This window comes from Aethalodelphis obliquidens, unplaced genomic scaffold, assembly GCF_003676395.1.
Source record: "Aethalodelphis obliquidens isolate GAN/ISIS:26980383/991018 unplaced genomic scaffold, ASM367639v1 scaffold4, whole genome shotgun sequence".
Lineage (NCBI taxonomy): Eukaryota > Metazoa > Chordata > Mammalia > Artiodactyla > Delphinidae > Aethalodelphis > Aethalodelphis obliquidens.
In genome coordinates, this window is record NW_020837948.1 from 14,519,109 (window position 1) to 14,546,157 (window position 27,049).

The following is a 27,049-nucleotide window of genomic DNA, read 5'->3' on the forward strand; positions in this document are numbered from 1 at the left end:
ATAGAACTGATTTGACTCCTCTATCAATTCATCCTGGAAATGCAATTTCAGTATATAATATTAGTAAGTTTATTCTACCTGTTTGTATGACCCATAGCAGTCAAGATGCAGTATCATCCAACTACAGGCTTATTTGATAGTTTCACTAGTCCACATATAAAATGAAAATGCATTGCATTTACAGATGGCTTTATATTTTCAAAGTGCATTCATACACATTATCTCTTATGACCCTCACAAACTAATGAGGTAAGTAGAGCAAGCCTTATTGTCCCAGTTTTTAACAAGAAAAACTGGGGCACAGCAGAAAATGTAAGTGGCTTGCCCTAGGTACCACAGTTGATTGGTGACATCTAGGACAAGAACTTGGGATTCTAACTCTGAATTCAGGGTTCTTTCCATGGTGCCTGCCCCCATTCACAGCCTGCGCGTCTGGAGCCTGTGCTCCGCAATGGGAGAGGCCACAACAGTGAGAGGCCCGCGTACCGCAAAAAAAAAAAAAATTATTTGGACTAGAAACCATGGTGGGTTTAGACTTAACTTTTTAACCTTGGAATAATTGTATGGCTTGAATTACAGAAACGAGTGAAAAGAACAGTGGAGTACAGGTACAGTCATATGATGTTGGTTTTTAGGAAGATAGCATGGACTCACAAGAAAAAGGGGTGGCAGTTGGTTTTGGACTCATATAGAGTTGGGTTCAAATTCAAGCTTGCTGTCTTTCTAGCTACAATAATAGGAGTTACCATTTGAATGCCTGTTTTATACCAAGTATTATGTTACACTTATTATTTCATTTAATCCTGCAAGTAACTGCCTGAGTTAGGATGCCTGGCACATAGTAAAAGCTCAATTGATGTGTGTTAACTTATTTAATACTAGAGTATGGTCCTTTTTCTATTTACAAGGAAGCCAAAGCTGAAAGAAGTTATATTACTTGCACAAGATCAACAGCTAATAAAGTTACCTTTCTGGGTTGGTTATGGGTTAAATGAAATACTCTGGTTAAAGGTTTAGTACGATGCCTGGCACACAGAGCGCTTAAATAAATATTAGGATAAAACATCTCATAGAAGTAAGCTGATATGGAATGAATGAGGAACAATAAGGAGAGCAGTAGCACAACTACTTTTGAATTTTCAGCAGTTTAAGGCAATGTGCTCAGAGTTGATAGAACTTCAAATGACCCATGTAAAGCAAATATTTGATGAGACGTTTGCTTTCATGCTCAGCCATGGCCGCTGTTACTTAGTTTTTTCTGTCTCATAATTTGAATCCTAAGCATAAAAGAGACAACTAAATGACTTTTTCTGGAATAGCCTCCACTTTCCATATTTACTAGTGGTTTAAGAATAGTTTCTGTAGGGATATAAAATGTTACTTGATACTCCTGATTTGTATAATAACTTAATAACTCTTTGAGGTGTTGATATCAAAACATAAGCTTTTTTGAAAACAACCTAAATATCCATTCAGTCTGTTCAGGCTTCTATAACAAAATATCATAGACTGGGCAGCTTCTAAACAAGAGAAATTCATATTCTGCAGTTCTGGAGACTAATAATCCAAGATCAAGGTGTCACCAGTGGTGAGAGCCCACTTCCTCAATGAAGCACTTCCTTGGTGATGGCCATCTTCTTAATGTAACCTCACATGGCAGAAGGGGCAAGCTGGCTCTTTGGGGGTCTCTTATAAGGGCACTAATCCCATTCATGAGGGCTTCCCCCTCCTGACCTAAGCAACTCCCAAAAATCCCACCTCCAAATACCATCACATTGGGCATTAGGATTTCAACATATGAATTTGGATGGGGGAGGACATAAATATTCAGTCCATGCAATTCATCAGTTGGAGAACTGACATCATAAATGACAGTATTTCTATCCTGAAGATATTATGCAGCCATAAAAAGAAAAAGAATGAAATCATTTATAGGTACTGAGCTGAGAAGATGTTTATCATTTATTTTTAAGTGAAAAAGTAATCGCAGAAAAGTTGTAATAGTGCAATTCCAGGTTTAGCAGGAAAAAAACTCTATATATCATTTACGTACTTGTAAATGCATGGGAGAAAGTTATGGAAAGGCACCTACTAAACTACTGGGAGAAGTTTCTACCAGAGAACGGAATGTGGTTAGGAGGAGAGTGACAGGAAGCTTATGCCTTTTTACTTCATATAATATGTATTCTATCCTTTTTTTTTTTTAAGCTTTTTAAGATGAGCATGATTACTTTTATTTCTTCAATTTAAAACTCAGCAGGGTTTCTATCAATATAGTGCTGTAAACATACTATGTAATTCCCCTTACACCCTAAACTCCACTGAAATGATAGAAAATCATCTTTTCAGAGGGCTGCAAAACAACATGGGTTACCATGAGAGGTCCATATATTTTGAGAAATTCCTGGAAGATAGAAACCAGTGGATAGAAGAAAGCTACTACAAAGGTGATACCAGTAATCCGAATAATGACCTACCATGTATAAAGTTCAATAGGGGTCCCAGTATAATTCTCAGGGCACCTGAGAAGCTGCATTTGAAAAAGCTGTACTATAGGGTCCAACTCCTTAAGAAACTGAAGTGAAGGCCTCTAGCATGTGAGTTCAAATTGGAGAGGAACCCCATGTAACACAAAGTCTACTGAGGAGGGGAAATATATGCTGGATTCGACTGCTGTCCTTTCCTTTTATGTAGCGTTTGCTGCTAGAATAAAACCTTGAATAAGGATCTCTGAAGTGGGAGTCCTTACAGGTGCCATACAGGTGGCACCTCAGGTAGCTTACAGATGCCCAGAGAAGCTCCCAACCCAGAATATAAGCCAGGAGTATACTCTTCCTCCCTACATGGTGAGATAGCACCAGATATTTGAAGGAAAACATTTTGAAAAATAGGCTCAAAATTCAGGAAGCAGAAGAATTAAGTCCTGAGGAAAAGTCTCAAATAATAGAATCGTGTATTTAAACTAGAAAAAAAAATAATTAGGGTGAAATATTCAAGAGAATATTCGTGAAAGAATAGGCTGATGTGAAACAGAAACATTAAGATTTTCAGAAATAAAAATTATGATTATTAAAGAGGGGAGGGACAAATTAGGGATATGGGATTAACAGATATAAACTACTATGTATAAACTAGATAAGCAACAACGATATACTGTATAGCACAGGGAATTATAGCCATTATCTTATAATAACCTATAATGGAGTATAATCTGCAAAAATACTGAATCACTATGCTGTACACCTGAAATAAATACAATATTGTAAATCAACTGTACGTCAATAAAATATTATAACTATTGAAATAAAAATCCTTGATAGGAGAAGTAGCAGCATGGATTTGCTATGGTCCAGTCAGTGCACAGGGAAACTGAGCCCACGTCTTTACCAGAATGCAGCTCAGAATGACAATGTGATGGGCGGAATTGTGTTTCCTCCAAACTCATATGTTGAAATCCTAACCCCTAGTACCTCAGAATGTAGCTATGTGTGGAGATAGGGCCTTTAAATAGGTAATTAAGGTTATATTAGGTTATATCTGTGGGCCCTAGCCTGACTGGTGTCCTTCTAACAAGAAGAAATTTGGACACACAAAAAGACATACCAGGGATGCTTGCCGACAGAGGAAAGGCCATGTGAGGACACAGCAAGAAGGCAGCCATCTGCAAGCCAAGGAGAGAGACCTTGATCTTGAACTTCTAATCTCCAGAATTGTGAGAAAATAAATGTCTGTAGTTTAAGTCATCCTGTCTGTGGTATTTGATGATGGCAGTCCTAGTAAGCTAATACAGACAGAAACAGGGAAAGTATGAGAAAATAGTTAAGAAACACAGAAGATATACCCACAAGTTTTAGTAAGTATTCACTCAGACTTCCAGATAGGTAGAAGACAGATAATGGAAGAAAGAATACAATCAAGAAAAATTCTTAGAATTGAAAACAAGTTACTACTAGTTAAAGGAGTTTCAGGTTTGCTGAGCAAGATTCATTTTTAAAAGACCCACACAATTGTGAAATTTAATAAATTTTTAAAAAAGTGATGTGAGGGTCTCTTTGAATACAGTAATCTATTTCCAAGCAAAATGCACCAACAGTGAGTTGTTATAGCCTAACAATAGTTCTTGATGTCTTTTCTGTCTCCTGTTGGTAGAATCAAGGTTTAGAGGTGGATCAAGGCTTAGAAGCTGCTTCTATAGATCTCTTATTTCTTTTAAATAAGGAAATTGAGTCACAGAGAGATTAACTGGCTGGGTGTTTATAAAAACATAGTTTCAATTCTTTTTGACACTCTTTCACAGACCCCTGTAGGGGTGGAGTCTCTGTTCCTTCCCCTTGAATCTGGATGGGCCTGTGACCACCGGAACTGATACAGTATGGCACTAGGGTTTCCCAAGACACTCCTGGTTTTGGCACTGCAAAGCTCCCAAGAAACTCCTCAGAACCAGAGAAGTGACCTAAGTGCCTTCCAAGGTTGGATCCTAAAAGGCCAGGCAGCTATCACCTCATTCACTAGGTCTCACTCTTGGAGCCCTGAGAAGCCGTGTAAAGAGTTTGACCATTGTGAGCCTACCAGGTTGGAATGCCCATGTGTAGGTATTTTGATTGACAGTCCCAGCTGAGCTCAGACCTTCAGGCACCTCTCCAAGGTGCCAGAAATGTGAATGAAGTTGTCTTGGACTCTCTAGAATAGCCCATGCTCTGACTGAGTACCACCAAGTGGCCTCTGTCAACACCACACAGAAGAGAAAGATTCGTCAGCAGGACCTGCCCTTATTACTGACCCTCAAAATCATGAAATATATAAAACTGGTTGTTATTTTAAGCCACTAAATTTGGGGGTTGTTTGCTACATAGCTGTAATTAGAACAGTGGCTGAAATTATCAGTAGATTCTCAGGTCACTTCAGTTCTGGTCCAGTGTTTGGTCTATCACAACTCAGCATTGTGATTTTTTTTAAAAATTAATTAATTAATTAATTATTAAATTTTTTTGGCTGCACTGGGTCTTTGTTGCTGTGTGCTGGCTTTCTCTAGTTTGTGGCGAGCAGGGGCTTCTCTTCATTGGGGTGCGCGGGCTTCTCATTGCAGTGGCTTCTCTTGTTGCAGAGCACAGGATCTAGGCACATGGGCTTCAGTAGTTGTGGCACACGGACTCAGTAGTTGTGGTGCATGGGCTTAGTTGCTCCGCGGCATGTGAGATCTTCCCGGACCAGGGCTTGAACCCATGTCCCCTGCATTGGCAGGCAGATTCTTAGCCACTGTGCCACCAGGGAATTCCCATGATTTTCTTTTTCCTTTCAAAATTACTATAGATTCTCTTCCTAAATTTAGCCATAGCTTTCTAGATATTAGATACACTTATTGGTCTATAGTAAGTGGATGTTAAACTGTCTTTTGATAAAGGAATGATTATAAAGATTTTTTAAAAAGCAGATATTTTGGGCTCACAGTATATTTTTATATCAGTCTTCATCTAATCAGGGAGAGGAACCAAATAGTAATTGAGCAGGGAAAGTTTAATATAAATAATTATTAAGTATAACAGGGGATTGTAGTAATGAGGGACTGGCTAATAAGAAGTTACGAGAACTTTAAAAAAATGTAAGAATAAAAGATATAATATGTAATATAATATCAGAAATAATACAGTATAATACAACCACTATCCCTAGTGCTGAGATAAAGCACCCAAGGAAGAGTTCTCTGTTCCCTCACACCCAGAACTGAGATCCACACATTTTGGAGACACATGGCCTTGGTTCATTGGATGGCGGAGAAGTCTTTGCGGGGCCATGCCAGCAGAACTTGCAGGAAATCTGCTCCCTAGAGTGTTGGCGAAATCTGTACACAGGGAAGTATCTCACAAGAGGCGTTTAGCAATGGTGCTGGTCACCTGGGTGCCAAGGGAGGTTGCTGGTCACCATATACTGCAGGAGCCTGGTGAGTGAATATGCTAGAACCAGGATGCAAAACCCTTCCCTTCTTCAATGTCTCTCTAGTGCCCTCTACCAACAAAGTTTAATATTGTGCCAGCTTGCAAGGAAAACTATTTAAAAGGCTCAGATCCACTTTTACCAAGTGGGCAAAAAGGATGAATTCAGAGCTGAGTAACTCAAAAAAGATAACTGTGATAATTTTTATGAAATATACATCAAGATTTTGCTTTATCATGTCTTGAACCTCTCATACCAACTTCTGGGAAGGATTATCCAGATGTTTCCAAAATGTGCATATTTTAGATGGTGATGGTCATATTGAAATACCAAACTCATTTTCCAATCGTAACTTTTATGTGAATACCATGTTTTAGAGTATCAAAACATTAAATGTTGTTTCCAAAATGATTATTTAAAACCCCATTAGTGACAGTAAATAGGCACAAGGTTTTAGGGAGATGGGGATATTCTAAAATTAGATGTGGTGATGGTTGCAAATTTCTGTAAATGTACTAAAATTCATTGAATTGTACACTTAAAATTAAGGGTAAATCTTATGGTACGTAAATTCTATCTCAATAAAATTGTTTTTTTTTTTTAAGTCAGACACTAATTATATGCTAAACTTTTCAAATGGAAAAATAGACAATATATATTTAAAGGTCTGAGAAGTGCTAGGTAACCTGTTTTTCCACTGCTAATTCATTTAATAGTTTTAAGACTTATCAGATATTACATGCATATCCAGTGCCTACATTTTTTCCTTTTTATAATATTTTTTCCAGAGCTCTGATATTTCATGACTTCCATAAATCTTTTCTGACTCCTCTTGTGAATGATATACCACTTCTAATTATTTTTTCCATTAGAACATCTTTGAATGTTTGGGGAAATATTTTTAGAATATTTTGTATAATCATCTTTAATATATAGTTTGATTCTATTGGCAGCAAAATGATATTTATCATCCTAGGAACTTTCCTCTTTCTTACTCACTATTTATTCTATTGAATTTAAATAAATTTTCTGAGATGGCTGCTGAGGTTGCAGATTATTTTTGTTTTCTTCTTGAAACAGTCTCATCTTGGAAGTTTTGTTTGTGACCTGGTGTTACCTATGGTTTTGACAACCTTGCTGCTGGAACTGGACATCCTGAACCCTGTTTTCTGATACTGACCTATGCCTCAGCTGAGGGTTGCAGGGAGTTCATTAATTAGTTTCTTGTTTCTAGAGTGCAAGGGTTAATGACTTTGTAGAATTGCGTTCATCACTAAGTGACCATCCAACTTTTTTAAAAAATTTGAAAGTAAAATATAAAAAATGGGTCCTTTTCAAGAATAAGCCAATAAAGTTATTTTTTGTATTAAGTCTAGCACAGTGTCTAGAATATAGTTTGGTGTTTGATAAATGATATTTAAGTAAAGGAATAAAATAACAATGTAAAATAAACTAGTAAGATTTTAATGGTGTCAGCTACATTTTATATTGAGGCAGGTGCCTCAAATGTGGGTCAATGACAAACCTTCACTTTGGGTTTACAAATAGCTGTAAATACAGAAGCCTTTTACCTTAGACACATATGACCCAGTGGGATGTAAAGTTGGAATGGAAAGTTCCTTCTTATTTTTATGGTCTAAACCCTGTTAAGAAAGGGAGAGACTAATTTAAAACAATACACTCATTAAAATTTTTATACTTTGGCAAGACAAATCTGTTCTAATATCCCAAGTTTCTTTTTCCTTAACTCATCAGCTTCCCAGAAAGTTACAGGATATACTGAATTATTAAGAACTCTAGGTATCTGAATAAAAAATTCTGATTATCTGGGTCTCTATTCATATTAGCTATTTCACTTCATTGCCTGCTGTGACTGTTCTGGGTTCCACTGAGGTCCTTGTGATCTTGCTGCATGAGGGACAGTCTCCTTGTTCAAGCAGCTCCCTGAGTCTCCACTTAACTCCCTCCACGTTGGGTTTTCTGTGCTAGAAATACTTGTTCATGACGGAATGGTCCTGCGGCAGACACAGCTGAATGGTCTCTCCTTCCCTGACCCTCCTTTCTCAGCTCAGATCTGTGTTCATCAATTAACCTCTAAAACTTCAACTCCTCTCTCTACCGATTCCTTTCTCTCAAAATGGGTGTTGAAGGCTGTTTCATATTAACAACAACAATAAAAGTCTCCTCCCAGACCCTATTCAAACTACCCTCTCTATTCCCTTTCAACAGCAAGCTTCTAAAAAGAGTAGGCTTCATTTGATCTCTTGATTCGCTCCCCTCTGTTTCAGTCCTGAACCCATTGGTTTTTGCTACCATTTTGCTTATGTTGCTCTTTCTACGATCACTAAGTCTTTCTCCCAAGTAAAAACCAATGGAGGCTTTTCAGTCTCACACTTACTTGATTTTCCCGATGCATTTTGAATTGTTGATCACTCTCTCCTTCGCAGAAGTATCCCTTCCCTGTTGGTTTTTTGCTTTTCCTTTTATTCTCTCTGCTCACTCATTCATCATTCAAGCAGTTGTATTTTCTACCCCAAATTTAGATGTTGGTGTTCCCCAGGGAGACCATTTTTGACCCTATGTTCTGTTTGTTGACATATTTTGCTTCAATCGACATGTTTTCACTCATAAAGACCTATCTTTCAACAGGTTTACATTCATAAAGACCTCTCTCTGTTCTGGTTAGTTTATTTAATTTGGCTGTAGAGTATTCTTATAGAAATTGTACTTTCTAAGTTGAGAGTTTCTAAGTTCAGAGTTGGTTTACTACATGTTTATTGTTATCATTTGTCCGCTGAATTTACATGTTGGCTTGAATATTATCTCAATACACCTTGGGCTGCTCGTTAACCATTATGATCCCCTGCGTTTTTTGGGAATCCTTTCTACTCTTCTCACATTTAGAAGTTCAATATAAGTTCATTAGTTTAACAAACATATTTTGAACATTACAATTTCCAAGAACTCTGCCAGGCATCATGTTATAAGAGATTTAAGAGTTTTCCATAGGCCTACTAAAGCTAGGCCATTCATTGCCTTGTGATAAACTCAGACTTCTCATCACGGGATAAAGACCATCGTCCAGCCCAGTCTGGCTGAGAGCACCCTTTTATACATTATGAAAGGCTGCCCTTTCTTAGTCTGACCCAGCACAGAGCCAGAGCACATAGCTTGGTGAACAGAGCATGAGCTGGATGTCAGCTTCCATAGTTCCCTCACCAAAACACCTCTCTGCAGATTCATAATGGCCCTATTACAATAAGCCTTCAACCTACATCTATCTGACCACCATTCCTCCCCTTCAGGGTCCCTGTGATCTAGGTAAGCAGTGAACTAACACTGCTGTTCTCTTCTTTTTTGCCTCTATACCTATGTTCGCTGTGTTTCCTCTTCTTGGCATGACCTTCCTCCAGCTGCATCCTAATGTGGGACAACAATTTCACCTACTTCTTTCCTAGAGTCTGTACTGACTCTTTAGATAATGTTAGCTCTTCTTCTTCCCCAAAGTAATACTTTTTTACAGACTATCATAAATTAAATCCTCTCTGGAGTTTGGCAAGTGTCTTACCTCAACTATGAAATTTGAAGCATCTCTAGATCAGAGATGATGTGATGTCTTATTCCTTTTTGTATTTTCTGTGAACCTGTATAACACAATAGAGGTTGAATGAATATCTCAAACTTAATCTCAGGAAATGGGTTAATATTTATAAAATGCTTAACATAGTGCCTTTCACAGAGTAAGTGCTATACAGGTGTTTGTTAAGTAAAATGAAAGGTTGCCAGGTCCTGAGTTTGGATTTGAGAGGACTATTGTTATTATAATTAATGATAATTGTGTCCATAATTTATTTATAGACTCGAAATACTTTCCTCTTTTATCACTAGACTTTTAGTAATGTAGAACCGCAGAAACATTGCTTTCTTTTTATATTCTATTCCTTTTTCTAATTACATATCATTTCTCTCACAATGATAGTTAAATCTCATTATATTTAATGATTTATCCATTTTCTGCTATAACAGTTTTATCAGTGACTCCTTGTGTTATAATCTCATTATTTCACAAAATTATATCCTATTTGTTAAGAATAGTAACTGTTACCATGATTTCATCTTCTTCAATGCTCTTTTTAATCTGTGTCATAGCCTTCTTTGTGTAAAGATTAAACATTTTTCTCTTCATTTAGTCTAATTCTATTCAGTGTTGCTTATATTATATAGTGTCTTTCACTGTATGTTACTATTTTAAAGAATTTAATTCTGTATCTGAACTGTTGGTTTCACTTCTACAACTCTATTTCTTTGAATAAGACAGAAAACATGCCCTGAAGAAATCTAAATTACCAAATACTTTTTTCTTTCTCCCAGTGTATTATATACCTGTGATGAAATGTTGAATCTTCATTTCTTAATTTCTATTGAATATATTTCTATGTGGGATTGATTTTTTTCCTTTTTTTTTTTTTTTTTTTTTGCGGTATGTGGGCCTCTCACTGTTGTGGCCTCTCCCGTTGCGGAGCACAGGCTCCGGACGCGCAGGCTCAGCGGCCATGGCTCACGGGCCCAGCCGCTCTGCGGCATGTGGGATCTTCCCGGAACGGGGCATGAACCCGTGTCCCCTGCATCGGCAGGCGGACTCTCAACCACTGCGCCACCAGGGAAGCCCCACTTTTGTCTTTTTGACAATAGCCCTTCTTGTAGCTGTGAGGTTGGCATCTCACTGTGGTTTTGATTTGCTCCACTCCCCCTGTGTGTGTGTTGTGTTTCAGTCCTGATTTCAGTGTTGCAGAACAAGCTTGTTGTGTGTGTGCACCAGGGGAATTTTTCTTTTCTTTTTTTTCCTTTGTGATTGAAATAGTTTATATAGAAAGTTACAAAGTGTTCAAATAGTGCATGTTGAAAATATAAGTAGAACATTACAGATTTTTACCATATATAGCCCAGCAAGTGAATTTGACCTAAAACAAATAACCAAACAAAAACCTGAGTAAACAAATGGTAGGAAGCAAGTATAATCGACTCCTGCTTGTTTGTATACACAGCATTGTCATTTGAGAGAATTTTACCCTATTAGGTTAATGCCAAAAATGTTCCAAAGCCAAGGAATAAATTGTGTTCCTGAATAACCCTTCCTTCTCAAAGACCTAGTAGCTTTTCTTCTTACCCTTTTAATATAGAAATTTCCAAGTATATATGTGTGTATTACATAAAGAATAATATTATGATTCCAATGTATACATCACCAGTCTCAAAAATGACCAGTCGTGGGCTTCCCTGGTGGCGCAGTGGTTGGGAGTCCTCCTGTCGGTGCAGGGGACGCGGGTTCGTGCCCCGGTCCGGGAGGACCCCCCATGCCGCGGAGCGGCTGGGCCCGTGAGCCATGGCCGCTGAGCCTGCGCGTCCGGAGCCTGTGCTCCGCAGCGGGAGAGGCCACAACAGTGAGAGGCCCGCATATCGCAAAAAAAAATAAATAAATAACCAGTCGTATGTCATTTTTAACCTCACTGTGCTACCCATCGTTGTAATTTTTTTTAATGTTTCAAACATTTCAGTTGCATAATAACAAGAAACTGATTTTCTTGTTTTTAATCCTGAGTCTTAGGTGCCACATCTTCTGCTTGGCATAGTATTAATCTCTGGTGGAAAGAAGACACAGTGGCTTTTCTTTGATTGAAAAGCAGTTGAATTCATTATTCTTTCAGGAAGAGAAGTCACCAGTCACCTGCTAATGTTTCTATGCTCAACCAAATGGGTGGAACTGTTGTCTGGAACCATGTGTGGGTGGCAGTCAAGTGCAGTGGTTAAGCAACCAGACTCGGGCCAGTCTTCCTCCATTAAATCTTGGCTCCACCAAGATTTGGCTTTGTTACTTGAAAACGCTCCTTATCTTTTCTCTGTCTCAGTCTCCTCATCTGATGATGATATCTCATGGGGCTGTTATGAAGATTAAATGGATCAATACATACGAAGAATTAGGAAGAATTTCTGGAACATGGTAAGTTGCACATATATTTCCCATTATTATTCACTGTCTTAAATTACAAACCTCTTTTAAGTTTGAAAAAGTTGTGCATCCTTAAGACATTTGTGGGTTTTGGGGGATAACAATGTAAAATGTTGAACAATTAAAAAAATTATAGATAAGTTGCCTTAATTGTGAGGGAAAATATATTGTCTTCTTTGCTCCTAAAAATTGTTTGACGCGATTACTTTTCAGTATTAAGTGTTTTAATTTCATGTTTTAAATTTAAAAAATCTCAGAGAAAAGAATTCTAGTTGGGACAGGTAATGTTTAAGAAAAAAAAATTAAAGCATGTGTTAGAACAGTTTGTTCATGTAACTTGTGTGGGAATTCCTCTAAAATCCAAGGAAACACCATGAGAACCCAATAAATAGAAAACATTAAAATATGGTTAGAACAAATGTCCCTGGACATTAAATTCCATTCTTAGCAGATCCCCAATATGATCATTACGTCTTAAAAGTGTTTTAAAAAGAATACAAGGTTCTTCCCTGGATGATTTTAAGAATCTTGAAAAAAGACGGAAGGAAAGAAAAGAAAGGTGATTAAAATATTTTTGGAAGAAGAGGGTCCCCAGAGCAGGCTGGTATGCAGTGTTCATTGAGCTGAAGAAACCTTAACATACTGGCCCAGGAATCAGCCAATCAGGAGGCTGAGAACCATATTTCCATAATGATGATTGGCTGGTGGACTGGAAGCTCAGCTGAGCTGAGGATGGGACGGAAATGCTCTGTTGAGAAAATAGCAAAACAAGTTTCTGGCTTTCTGTTGTTTATTGCATATTCTCCAAATGATTGTAGTGATTCATCCTTTAGGAAAGCTTGTTTTGAAAACAAAAGAGGCACAGTTGTTCACAACGAAAGTGTTACTCAGCAGCCAAGGAGCTGAGTATAATCGTATTCTTTTATTTTTCTTTAAAATAAACCTGTCTCCTGATTTTTCTAACCAAGTATGTTAAGACTTCCTAGGCGATTCATAAGGGTTTGATTTAAATTATAAATTAGACAAGGGCTATAATTTCTGATACGCTTTCATCCTTGCTTTATTAATCTGTCAGCTTTGTGAAGTACGCACAAATACAATGTAGTTTGTAAAGTGTGGGAAAGTCCTTAAATTCTAGTGCCAAGAGCGTATGAAATACTCTCACAATTAAGGGGATTCTGCCACCCTCCAAAAAGAAGCTATATTAGGAAATCTTTTTCATGTAGTCATATACGTATGAAAGCAAGAGATACATTTATCAATGTATTTGGTGTTACTCTCACAAATGTTTACACATACATAAAAATCCACTGTCATTAAGTCATAGAGATTTTTGAAAACAACCAAAGGGGGGCGAAGAAAAAGGGAGGCAAGGAGGAAAGATGGAGTAGAACACGGCTGTATCCTGCTGCCTTTTGGCCCTCTCCTGCTTGGTGGTTTGTACTTTGTTGTAGTTGTTTTAGATTCAAATAGAGCATTGAAAACATTTCACCTCCACATTTTTAAGCTTGGTTTTACAATCATATTTTCCACCAACCATCTTTCTGGAAATGAGAATAATTCTATAATGCAGATTAAGCAGACGTGTTTTTCAGTTTCTCCCAGTGACCATTCCTTGGCTAGCTAACAGACCAGCCATTCAGAAGCAATTTTCTTCAGGCTGAAATTATGTGCTGACCGTAGCAGATCACTTCCCATAATAACCCTTCCCCCACCCAATGCTAAATACAATCTGTCTCCTACCCACTGTAATAACGTGCAAATGACTGTAATTTTGCAGACAAGAAACAGCCCAAAGTGAAACATGTCTAAACAGAGGTCGATTTGAAAAATCAGGGCTATTACCTAAATCTGTAAAATACATATTGTAATAAAACCAGCAACAGCAATCTCCAATAAGTAGTTTTAAAAAAATGTAACTTGTGTTTTGATCTTCTTTAGGCACCCAGTCTCCACTGGCATAAAAGAAAAATCCTTTTCCAGAAATGGTTTCATTACATGCGATGTAAACTGCCTTCCTTTGCTAACTGATCTGCAGACCTTGCTTGGGCACCCGTTCAGATATAGTAGCGCACACCACACCAGAAAGACCCGGCAAGCAGAGGTAAGATTTCAGATACTTAACACTGACCTACATCACAGTTCTCTCAATGTGAGCAGTATACAGATGTTTTCCTTTAGAAGAATGTGCCGCTTTGCAATATTTTGCTGGGTTCCCTAGGACTGTATGGCATAAAAGGGACAAGATTTGCTGCTTTTCCTTTTGGATTCTTTTCAGGTTGAGGTTTGGGAGAAGGAATGGGGAAATACCGACACATACAGGGAGAAACTCCTTTAACTTTACAGTTCTTTACTATTAAAATTCATTGTAGTCGTGAGTCTCAGAGCATGGAAAATTTGCTTTATATCATTTCAATTTGTTTAAGCAAAACCGTGTTATAAAGGTTTTGGAAGATAGACATCATTCTCCCTCCCTTGGATGTAGAGTCCCTTTGTTTTACGCTGAGGAGTTTAAATTGAAGGTGAACTAATAGAGCATAGAAATGACCTGAAAAGTTAACACAGCTGTGTTTTACAGTGTGTGTGAATGTCTGTATTCACAAAATGTATATCAGAATGTCCATGGGTCTCTCATGAGGCATCTTCCATGGCAGGGTGAACACCATCCGTGTCTTGTTTCCCTAAGTACTTCTCCCATTCCCATGGGGATGAAATAAAATGTTTCTGTGCCAGGTCCTCTCTCTCCACTAGACATCTGCTTCTTGGCACTCTTTTTTGGTCCAGTGATATTTCAGGATATTGCAAAAACATCAAATGTTTGACTGAGAACACTGCCTATCTCTTTTTGGGGACAGTTGTTTAGAGATGGATATTGTTAACAATACAGAAACTTGAATTGGATTTAGGAAGCATGTTTGAAAAGAGTTTTCTCTAAAAGACCTTTCCTCGGTAGCAAGTTAGGATGTTATCTCTAGGTAAAGTGAAGAACATCTAGCGTTTGTGCGGGTGTCTTAATAAATCACCCATTCCATATTCCCTAGAAACCAGGTCACTTGCCCACAGCCTTGAGGCAGGTCTGTTCATAACCAAGCCCAGACAGATAAGACCCTTTCTCCACAATCTTCCTGGGCAGCCAGAAAGTTTCTCATTATGTCTAAATTAAGTTTATTTTCTCATAAGTCCATTCCTAGGTAGGTTTTTTTTTTTAAATAACTTTGCTTTCCACTTTTTCCCCTTGGTCTTGAACAACTCTCTAGTGTCAAAGTTGGCATAGATTTAGAAAAGTTAGACCCACTTATAGACTGCCTTCCAAATAAACAAAAATCCAAGAAATTATTTCTGATCCTTTTATGATACAGCACAAACCAGAGGAAATAGGCACCAAAGAAAGACCACTGTGTTTTCCTGTGTTACTGCCTGAAGCCCCTGGCCTCAGCACTGAGCTCTTTGCCCTTAAAAAGGAGGAAAAGTCTTGTGCCAGGATCTTCTGATCACCTAGTAATGGAAGCAGTACAAGCAGGAGCTCAGCTGGTGGTGGTGGTTATTGGAGATGGGATAGCACTCTTTAACTGCTCCTTTTACACTATCCTTCTGGCTCCTCCCACCTCTTCTTTCCTCCTAGACTCCTTTCCAGCAGCTGCTCCCCTCTACCACATCTCTGAGTAGACACACACTAAGATGTAAAATTACAAAGTATACATGTTATACAATAGTGTACTGGTATTATCAACTATATGCGTGTGGATATCAGTACGCAGGCTAGTATGTTCCCTATCATCTTGATAAGAGAGGCGGATAAAATTTTCTTCTCTAAAATATGGTAGAACTTCCTAATTTTGTGAGGGGAGTAGCTCTGATTTTCTAAGCCGGTAGTTAATTATCTTAGTTTCATTCATCAATTAGCTGATAGCCCTCTGATGTCTCTTGATTGGCCCCTTTGTCAAACAAAAGAAAACAAACACTCACAAAGCCAGCAGAATGACTCTGGTTGATTCAAGTCTCTAGGCGGAACTTGGAGGGCAGGAGGTGGGGGCGGGGCGCGAACGGAGTGTGGAGATGTTGGAATGGAAGGAAAATGCTTGAATTTATCAAAAACGGTTTGGGTTAAATATGTGATTGAATTTGGCATAAGCCTTTATCTTTAACCAGGTGGGGTTTATTAAAAAGGTTGAAGAATTAGGGTTAAGTATTGAAGTAAGGGTTAGATCAGATTATTTGAATACCAGGAAGCCTAAACTTTGGTTTTAGTTACACTAAATCTATACTGCAGAGCCTGTGATTTGCTTTTACCAAGGGAGTGTGTTGGAGGTGTTGCTTCTACCCTTTATGAACTTCAGCAGGTCTTATTTTCTATGCCTTTTCAAGTCCAGTTGTTTTAAAAGCTAATTATTGATTTTTCCAAGCTGATTATACAGGGTAGCCATGGGCTTCCAAAGATGGAAATACTCCAGGGACATAGGAAGTGTCTGAGTGATCTGGTCCTTTGAGGAACCACTCTTCTAAAAGAAGAAGAGTTAAAAATCAACGTGCATGTTCTATTAGCAGTGGGACACACACAAACTGTAAAATCTGTACGTTCAAAATTATAAAACAAATATGAAAGTTAAAATAGACGATAAGTGGATATCAGATTATCTTCTCTGCCCTATTTGTTAATGTACGGCTTTGCTTTGAAAATAAATCTATTTAGGCAGATCTAAGGACTATTATAGATTGCATTCCTCTAGTTTATGTACCCCAGCAAAGGATGGAAACTGCTGTTTATTACTATTTTAGCATCAAATCGAGTTCATCTTGGGTAGTGAAACAACTAATTGGCATTAAAAAAAATGAACTAAATACATCGAAAGCTCAAACACGAGTCAATAGACATTACTTAAAACATGTGACATAAATATTTTTATTGATCCACAAAGTCATCACTGAATATTTATATCATAAGCAATCTTCTGCTAGCTCTAATTCACTTTATATGTCCATTTGACTCAGTTAAGACACATTCTTAAATTGCGATTGTCGTGTGGAAATTACAAACCCGGTAGTGCTGCATCTTTAACACTTGGGATCATGACACTTTCAATTAAATTCAGTGCACCCTTTGACTTTAAAATTTCCATATTCCGGCTCCTAAAAGTGATGGTAAATAACAATGAAAAATTAAAACTAAAAGTGCTTTAAAGGCTTAATATATATAAATACATTAGCTTAAGTATATTAGCGGTTACAGTACAATACTTGTTATTGTTAAACTTGTTATTTCATATTAACCTCTCTGGTCCTATGACCTCAGAGTCCCATTAACTTGGTTGCTGGCATTTGTCCTACAATACATTCTAAAATATTTTTGTGTTCTTGGTGGATTGCACGGTGCTGCGTTCAGAGGACTTTGACACCGGCTCTCCCCAAGAGAGGGTTAAATATTTGGGGAAGGGGAACTCTGACAATCCCTCGGCTTAAAAATGGTACTGGGACTATTTAACGGGTTAATCTTCCTAGTATACTTATCTCCCACAAATCGATTTTTTTAAAAAATGAGACTAGCCCGAAGTGTTAACATGGTTGGCCGGGACCTCATTTTTTAAAAATTTAAAAAAAATTTTTGGAGCTACCTAGGACCAGGTGGAAAAGCTTTGTTACTAATTCCAGGGAAGAACCTTTCACGTAGTGGTGGTTAAATGGTTGCCAGCTTTCACATTTCATTGCTTGTGGACCAGAAGCCTGGGAACAAAAGGGTTACTTGTTTCCCCACCACCGCCTTCACCCCCAGATCGATTTTTCTTATTTAATCAGCGAGTAAAATGAGAGACACAAGGCAAAAAAAAAAAAAAAAACACCCATTGAAAGAAGGGCAAAGTGGCGGGGGGAGAGTTGAAAGCCAGAAGGTGCAATACAGAAAATCAGTCCGGGGAGTTTGCGCTGCCGAGTCCTTGCAACACGGAATGGAAGCCGGCAAAACGCTCGCAGTCATTTCCACACAGCCAACCTCCCTTTTCTCCTCGCTACGCGCTAGTGGCTCATTTGGCTTCCCTCTGCCACCGAGCGATCACATACATTATTTCCCCCAAGATAACACAATCAAACTTATATTTACCGACATCCTCTCCTCGCAGCCTGTTTGAGATTTGTTTTAATAAATAAGTGTTTTATGTGAATGATGTAGTAATTGAAACAGGAGCACCATTTTTTTTTTTTTTCATCTTACTGCAGGAGGTTCCTCAACCCCAATCTGGTTGGAAAATAAAACGCTTTGTCTCCACAACCGCCCCCCACCGGACCCCCACCCGCTCTCAGTGTGTGTTTTATACGTGTGTATATCTCAACCCCCTACAGTAGCCAAGAGAAAGCAGCTAGCCAATGAGAGAGCCCAGTTTCATAAAAGCTGCTCTCTGATTGGCCCGATGAGAAAGGGCAATGGGAACAAAGAAAAGTCCCTTTCAGGTATAGAGGCTGGGAGCTCCTTTTGCTCCACTCCCCCTGTGTGTGTGTTGTGTTTCAGTCCTGATTTCTGTGTTGCAGAACAAGCTTGTTGTGTGTGTGCACCAGGGGAATTTTTCTTTTCTTTTTTTTAATTTGAATTTTTGTTTTTATAAAAAATACACAGGCCGGTCTGTGACATTTGATGGTCCATCTTCTTTAATAATAAATTTGTTGAAGAGATTATAATTTCCAAAATAAAGCGGCTGCAACCAAACACATTCAATGCAGTTAGAAGGAAAAGGTCAACTCGATCCAATACAGACCGTAAGTACGGTTGCGTGGTGTGTCTCTATATAGCACTTAGCGGGGACTTCATGCAGGGGAATGTGCGAGTTTTATGCATTGAAATGAGGAACTAGTTACAGGGTTTGGCTTTTGCATTGAGAACAACATTTATTCAGTGGAGGGTGAAGCATTTGTAACTTCTTCACACAAATTAAGCTTGACTGGGCACTCGGGGTAACAGAGTAAACTACCTTTGGGGCTCTAACCCAAGGAGAATAAAAGTGACACAGTTACAAATCTTGATCTGCAGTGTCCATTCTCTAGCGCACCTCACCCCTCCCTCTCCTATCCTAGCTGGGAAGGACCCTCTTCCAAACTGAACCAGGAAAATGGGGGCAAGGGCAGAACAAGCCGATTTCTGTCTCTTGTCACTTCTAGTGCCCATAATTTAATATTAAACAAGGGAATAGTCACCCATTACCTGTAATGGTTATAATTACCATTTTCCACCTCCTTAAAAAAGCAAGCAGCAAAAACACCATTAAGGGAAAAAAATGCCCCACCCAACCCGAACAAACCCGCAAATAGTAACAATGGTGTGTTTATTACAGGACCTGGATTGGGAGCTAGCAAAATGTTTTTCTTTGTTTAAGACATGAGGGGGGGTCCCTAAAATCCAAGTAGCGTGGAGGTGCCCTGCCCCCCTCTCCTAGTCGTCCCTATCCCTTGCCCCTTGGCAAAGACGGCAAATTGGAGATAAGCTGAGGAAAGGTTTATAAGGTGTTTCTTTAAAACATCTGCTTTGCTCTTGTACTCATTACATTTCACTCCTTCCGAACTTCCGAGAGCCTAGATCTGCGAGAAATGTTTCACATTCATAACTTGTAGCTGCTCCCACTGCAAGGGCGGGAGTGGGGGGAGGCGGCGGGGGGGGGGAGAGTGTGTGCCGGGGGAGGGGAGAGACCTTCAGCTTTTTTTTAAAGACCAGATCAGTATTTTCTTGATACGCTTGTCACCATTTTTGTTCTCACGACAACCAATTGAGCCCTTGATCCTCACGTGATGTGAAAGGCTTGCACTGTAACAAAATCGCTCCTTTTCGATGGTTGGTTGTTGCTAACTCGCCCATCCCCCTCCCCCAGCCCCGACATTTCCAGCAAAGCGACTCTCCACTTCCAATCTATCAACAATTCATTACTGCTTTTAGCTTCCAAACGCCAGCTAATTAAAAATACTAAGCCAAGCTCTGGGGCCATCTGACTAAACACAGGAGGGGGCGATGAGAGAGGAGGAGGAGGAGAGAAAAATAAATAAAAAGGAGACGCACCGTTTGCTGCGACTGTAAACGGGAAAAACTGTCCTGAAAAAGGTCGCCTTAAAAAAAAATCTTTTTTTGACTCTAATTATCGAATTACCACATGACTGATCGGCTTGAACGACAGCGGATTTTTCCCCCCCTCGGGGACTATACTAGGAACTCGGTTCCTTTTTCTTAAAACAACATAAAACAGGAAAACATCACATCCTTTAGGTTTCGAAGACTGAACCAATTTTAAACGCCGTTATTTTCCCTACCCCGCCGCCCCCCGGCCCCCACCCTGAATGCTGGTATAACTGGTTTATCAGCTCACTGAATCATCTGCTCCCCTCCCCCTCCACACCTTTCTTTTTCTCCTCTTGCTCGACTTCTCATCCCACCCTTTCCTCCACCTCCTGCTCCCTCCCTCCCCCTTCCTCCCCCATCCCCTTCCCCCTCCTTTCCTCTTAAGTTAGTTCAAGAAATCAAATCTGTCAGGACGGGCGGAAAAATGCCACTTCCCGACTAACAGGCGGAATCCAGCCCAGATTTTCAGTCCTTTCTTCTTCTTCTTTCTTCCCTTTCACTAATTTATCCCGATGTTAGCACATTCTGTCTTGTTACTAGAGGACGCCTGTAGGTTTGCTACATGGGATCATTACTTACTGATCACGGTGACTCTGAAGTCTGGAACTGAAGGCGGAATGAGAAGTTGGGAAAACTTTTTTCTCTAAGCTCTCTCTTTTTTAAAAACTATTATTCTCGATGCTTGTTAAGAGGAAAAAAACCCTTTGGTGCTTCTGTTGTGAATGTGAAACATTATCTTCCAGCTGTACAGTGACACATTTTTTTAAGGAGAAAAGGACTGATCCGTTTGCCAAAAGGGGGGTGGGGAAGTGGAATAATGTTATCGAGTGATTATTCTGGCTGAGATGTGTTATTTGGTTCCTTCCTTCTTGATCATTTGGTGTTTAAGTAAAATGAGGCACAGGCTTGTTTGCCGAGTGGAGTGGGAAAGGCATTTTGATTTGCTGGCCTAATTAAAAAATGATAAAGGAGTAAAGGTAAGCAATGTCTGTGTGTGTGTGTGTGTATGTATATTTATTTTTTTTTTCCTTGACAATCAACTGTTAAAAAGGGGCTGATCCCTTTAAAAACCGTTTTAACTGATCTTTGTCAAACACACACTCATTTGCGGTCATTGAGGCCACCTTGGCGCAGATCACTTAAAGTGTATGTCTTAATCAGTTTCCCGTACAGTCAGTAGCACCATATTTAACAGATTGAGCCAGTCTGTGACCTAGGAATACGGTAGAATTGTTTAGATGTAATTTCTTTTTCTCAAAAGGCATATATTTAGCCTTTTATTTGACACTGTCTTTTCTAAAATAGAGAAATGCTCTTAAAGACGTGTGTGTATATCTCAAAAATAAAATTGTATAAACTGTTGGGGAAGAGAGGATGGGGGGGTATGTGTATGGGGGCGTTATTGGTTGCTTTTTTCTGTTCCTTACTGGGAACAAAAACCAGATTGCCCAGACAATTTGTAAAAAGAAGTAATAAAATTAGAAATGAGGAAAATTTAGCAACATCATTCTGAAACTAGCCTTAGAGAACTTCCAGGGTCTGGTCTTTTAAAAACTGCAAGATCTAGGACATGTTTAAGGATGTTTAAAGCGTGTTCCTTCCTCTTGTCCGAGTGTTCAGGCTGTGTTTCTGGGGTTGTTACCATGTGTATGTGCTAGAAAAAAAAATCCTAAACTCTTTTTTTTTTTCCCTTAAACCTTTCTGGACTTGACTCAGATCCTTAAGATATTTTAATGCTTTTTAAAAAGTGATTATCCTTGTGTTGTTGATAAAGGGCTTTTCTTTTTTAGCTACTGTAAGATGCTTACTGTCATGGGTACGTTTTTCGGGTTTGGTTATTTTTCTTTAAACCTGATATTGGACTGTGGAGACAATACATGAGCCACCTTCCTCACCATCCTTCCCTGTACCCCTCACTGACTCCCCAGTATTAATCGTTTTTTATTCTGGTAACACCCAGACAAGAAATATTCGACTTTTCCCCCCTTCACAGGAAAAGGTGGACCTGGACTGAAGGGTGTAAACCCCCTGGACCCATTCCTGGGGCAGGAAAAAGAAGAGGAAGATTAGAAGATTTTTTTTTTTTTTTTAAGAGAAAGCCCAGCGGAGCTAAACGAATGTCCCCTCATCTCCAAAGGAAAGTTCATCGGATTTTTATTCTAGAGAGCTCATCTTCAGGATGTCAGTGAACATTTCTACGGCAGGAAAGGGTGTGGATCCAAATACGGTTGATACTTATGACAGTGGCGATGATTGGGAAATCGGGGTTGGAAATTTAATAATTGATTTGGACGCTGATTTGGAGAAGGACAGACAGAAATTTGAAATGAATAATTCCACCAACACCACTAGCAGCAGCAACTCTAAGGATTGTGGAGGTCTGGCCTCCAGTGGGGCCGGTGCTACCGCAGCCTTAGCGGATGGCCTAAAATTTGCTTCTGTTCAGCCCTCTGCTCCCCAGGGGAATTCACACAAAGAGACCAGCAAATCAAAAGTGAAAAGGAGTAAAACTTCTAAGGATGCTAATAAATCTCTGCCTTCTGCTGCCTTGTATGGGATTCCCGAGATCAGCGGCACTGGCAAGAGGCAGGAAGTCCAAGGGCGCCCTGGAGAGGCAACTGGCATGAATTCAGCGCTAGGTCAAAGTGTGAGCGGCGGCGGCGGCGGCGGCGGCGGCAACCCGAACAGCAATAGTACCAGCACCGGCACCTCCGCTGCCACCGCGGGAACGGCCTCCTGCGGGAAAAGCAAAGAGGAGAAGCCAGGTAAAAGCCAGAGCAGCCGAGGCGCCAAGCGGGATAAGGATGCGGGGAAATCCAGGAAGGACAAGCACGACCTGCTTCAGGGCCACCAGAATGGCAGTGGCAGCCAGGCCCCTTCCGGGGGCCTCTATGGCTTTGGGGCCAAGAGCAATGGAGGTGGCGCGAGCCCCTTCCACTGCGGGGGCACTGGGAGTGGCAGCGTCGCGGCTGCTGGGGAAGTTAGCAAAAGTGCCCCGGATTCAGGGCTCATGGGAAACTCTATGTTGGTAAAGAAGGAAGAGGAGGAGGAGGAGAGCCACAGGCGAATCAAGAAACTGAAAACTGAGAAGGTAGGATAAAGACGCCTTCCTAGATCTCCTACTTTCCTCTTTGTGTGCATTTGTGTGGGTGCGTGGTGGGTGGGGACGTGCCTCTGTGTGCCTTACACTTCGTGCTTTCTGGTTCTTTGTGAGATTTCTCTTCTGTGCATCCTTCCTGTGAACTTTTGGTATGGGGCAGCTTAACTTGGGTGCAGTGTTTAGCTCCTGCTTCTGCTGCTGCTTGTGGTGCTAGTGTTTGGGTCCCCAGGTGGGAGGGTCTGGGTGTTCCAAGTACCTTTTGCCCTGCAGAAGGGCTCTTGGCCAGTCAGCTCGTTGCGGTGTGCTTTTAACAGAAAACCTGCTCCTGTACCCACTTACCTCTTCTCCTGATTTCTCTCCCTAAGGAGAACTGTCTTCTGTTTTAATTTACACGTCCTAGTATTTCTGGTAATGTGTCCTTAGGTGCAGGGTTCACGTTGCCTCCCCGTATGTCGAGGATTCGAATTTGCACTCCACCCTCCACCCATTTATTTTTTCATGATATTCTCCAAGATAGTCTTGTCAAAGGATATGTTACTGTTATTGGTCCCGAATGAAACCTTGGTCTCCTAGGGTCATTGGTTTCATAACCGTGTAGCAAGAATGGAATGGTTTTGGTGACCGCCAGGACTCTTTCCTTGTTCCCTTGCCCAGTTCTTAGCTGGAGATGTAAGAGTGTTATCACTTGGATTTCTTGCCTGACCAGGGAGCTGAAATGTTGGTAAGAAAAGTGAAATGGACTTGGTGGATTGGTGTGCTGAAAGGTGAAAACGGAGCCAAAAGATACCCGAAATACGTGTTGCATTTGAGCGGTGGGGAGCGTTGATTTAGGTAATTCGGACCCTTTTTCCCATCTTTGTCATTGTCGGAAAGTCTAGTGAGACACTGCCTTCGAAAAATTGCCCCTCGTGTTGTGCTGCTTTGTGCTGGAGGCCTAGGACTTACTGGTCTGGCAATTACTGTGCATTAAGTGATGTCCCAAGAGCTGAAGGTGCTCTGTCCACAGAGCAGGTTGGGAGTGAACTGGGGGAGTGAGTGCTGTCTCTATAAAATTAACGTTTAATTCCACAGATTGTGCCTTGCAGAAGCAAATGCGTGTCGTGTGGTTCGTGGCATGGTTGTTTGGTTATATGCTTATTAAATAATTTGATCTTTGCTCTTTCTCACTTGGTCAAAATTGTGAAGTGTCTTTGGGTGATTATTTCTGTGTACAGTTTCTCACTGCTGTCTATTTAAACCTTTTTCTTTTTGCAGGAATAAAGTTTCGGTTTTATGATTTTAGAAGTCGATGAAGGTACATTAAGGTGTAGATGATGCCAAAATCGCAAAAAGCCTCTGAACGCCTGCTTCTTCTATCCATATCCTCTTGGTCAGACAGCATTTTACACTGATGACTTTAAATGCATTAAAAAAAATACAATCCAGGTTTCGATTCTTATGCTGAAATGTGGACTTTCACATAATTTCTGCTAAAAGGCGTTCTGAAGTCTTCTTATTAGTACAGTAGAGCATTTACTTTTGTTGCCAGTAGTCTTCAAATTGCAGTTCTAATCTGCCCTAACTATCTAGATGAATTGCCCTAATCCAGTGCTCACAATGGCTGTGGTTAAGGAGTCAGAGCCATTTGATTGGATTCACTGCTGCCTGGAATGTGGGAGGTACTGCCCTTAGCCTTTTAATCTTCCAGCCAAATGTTCACAGTCAACAATTTTGTTTAGCTGGCAATTGGAACATTTCAGTATCTCAAAGGCTGCTGTCATGGCAACTGAGATGAGAGCGTGGTGTCGGTTCTCCAGTTTTTGTGTTCTTTTCACTTTCCAGTCACACAGGAAACTGGATGAAAAATGGAAGAATTAAGTTATTCATATACATGCAACTCATCTTCAGAGGAGTATAAGTGTGATAATGTGAATTACCTAAATAAAGAGCAAACAAGTCATGATGGGTCTGGGGTGGAGGGAGGGGAGCAAGCACAGTGCATTTAGATTCATACCACTGCCAACCGTAGCTGCTGGTATGGGCACAGGGCCCCTTCAGGGATGGCTCTGAGGGGCTTGAATACTGCAGTGTGGGCCATTCTCTGTCAAGCTATGGTGCTGGCTCAGGATCTGGAAGCCTGTTCCTTCAGCTTTCCTCCCCACGCCCACTGCACCCCAGAAGGACTTCTCTTAAGAACGCTTTCCTCCTTGGCACACAGAGACGGCATTCCCTTGTACAGATGCCACCCAGGGAAGTCACTCTAATTCCACTAACTCTTGGTTGTGTAAAATTTGACTTCAATTTAGAAAATACTTCCTAATGACAAGGAGGAGACCTCTTGAGGCGGGAAAGATTTAGTAGGACAAGCTTTACCTGGCAAAATAATTCGACACCGAGGCATCCTTTGAGAAAGGTTTTTTGATGTTTTTGTACAATGTTTTAATTTCAGCCTTGTTTGATTATCTGGGTTTGTGAAGAGTAAGTGTCTTAAGGGTGAAGGTGGTTAATTTTCGGCAATCGGATGTGGCTCATGAAGGGGTCAAATGTGAAAACCAAAGAGGGGTGTAATGTGGTGTGTGTGCTTTTTTCTTTTTCTTTTTCCTGGTTGGATGGTTCCAGGAGATTCATAAGACTCGCTGTCACCGGTGAATTTTCACAGCATGCTTCTATGTCTATTTTTGGTCTGTTTATTCTGTTTCTTCACTACACAAAGTCATGTAAAACATGATAAATTGGACCTTATGAAAGGTCCAATTATGAAATTAAATCAATGAGCGTTCTAGTCCTTTATGTGGAAACCACAAGTATGTTGTAAAAGTCGCCACTCTCTTAATATGTGAACAAAATCAAAACATGCCATAATTCTAAGATACTTGAGCTGTATTTCTATAGCCCATTTTGTGGTTAAGCCACCAGTGACGTGTCTGAATAAGTAGATTTGACGGTTTGGTTTTTGGTTGTTAAAACCTGCTTCCCCACCTGCCCCCTCCTTTTCTTTTGAAGCATAATAGCCTGTATTGAGGCTCTTCTGCATGTATCCTCCTTAACCGTCTTACAGTTTTGACCTATCAGACGGAGGCATTCGGCTGGGCTAATAGTTCAATACAGTACATGGGTTTATTTGATCGCTGGGATATTCCAAAATACATACAAGAATTCTTAAAAACAGCTGAGACTTCAAATACATGTGAAGAGCCTAGGAGATCTTATGGTTGGGTCTTAGGATTCTGACTCTTCAGTATGCATTTAGAAAAGAGAATGATTTGAGTAATATCATGCTGCTTTCATTAAGCTGGTCCTTAACAGCCTAAGTGTGGGCTCTACAAATGGACCTGTCTATAAAGGATATCGTTCATTTTATTTTATTCTCTTGTAGAAGCCTTTTTACACTTCACTAGGGAATTCTGGCACGTTTTCTAAGTGAGTGTGATTAGTTGAAGAACATATTTTGATTAATAAGTTTTGTGGATGATATGCTTCCCCCCCAAATATAGTGCCCCCTACAAATTCTGCTTAGAGAGTGCAGTTTATCTACTGTGAAATAAAAGGGCAGAAAGGTCACTTGCTATAATTAAAGAACAAAGTCCATTGTTGTTGGACAGCAAACTGTTTTGAAAGCTACATAAGGGATTTAGCTGTTGAAAACGTTGGTAACTAAGGGTGGCTCCCAAGCAGCATTGATTCAGCTCCTTTCTTTTCTATAGGCTTCCTCGGAGGATGACAGGGCTTTTGCAGTGGGTGCAGAGGGGCTGCTCTTTCCCCAACGAAGTTTTCTGTGAGACCCCGTGGACGCTTGGAAGATTTGCATAACCAGGCACATCACTGGGTTCTGAGCACAGTATCTGTAATCTGCTGGGCTTGCTGGAGAAATTTTAAAAATTACTCAGCAACTGATCAAGATTGTGCTAAAAGAGATAAATAACGTTTAGCAACTTTTAATAACTTT

General features: G+C 40.0%; 1 protein-coding gene across 3 annotated transcripts in view; it reads left to right on the forward strand.

The window, feature by feature from the left end:
* Nucleotides 1-18,433: 18,433 nt before the first annotated feature.
* Nucleotides 18,434-27,049, forward strand: part of ZNF608 (zinc finger protein 608) — a 107,426-nt gene continuing 98,810 nt past the window's right edge. For 2 of the 3 annotated variants that reach the window (XM_027099069.1, XM_027099058.1), the window contains exons 1-2: nucleotides 20,435-21,001; nucleotides 22,018-23,115. In XM_027099069.1, coding sequence (XP_026954870.1) covers nucleotides 22,204-23,115 — 912 coding nt within the window. In that variant the 5' untranslated portion in view covers nucleotides 20,435-21,001; nucleotides 22,018-22,203. Of the gene's footprint in view, nucleotides 18,680-20,434; nucleotides 21,002-22,017; nucleotides 23,116-27,049 lie in introns of those variants that run through there. The other variant, XM_027099062.1, reaches the window with a different exon arrangement.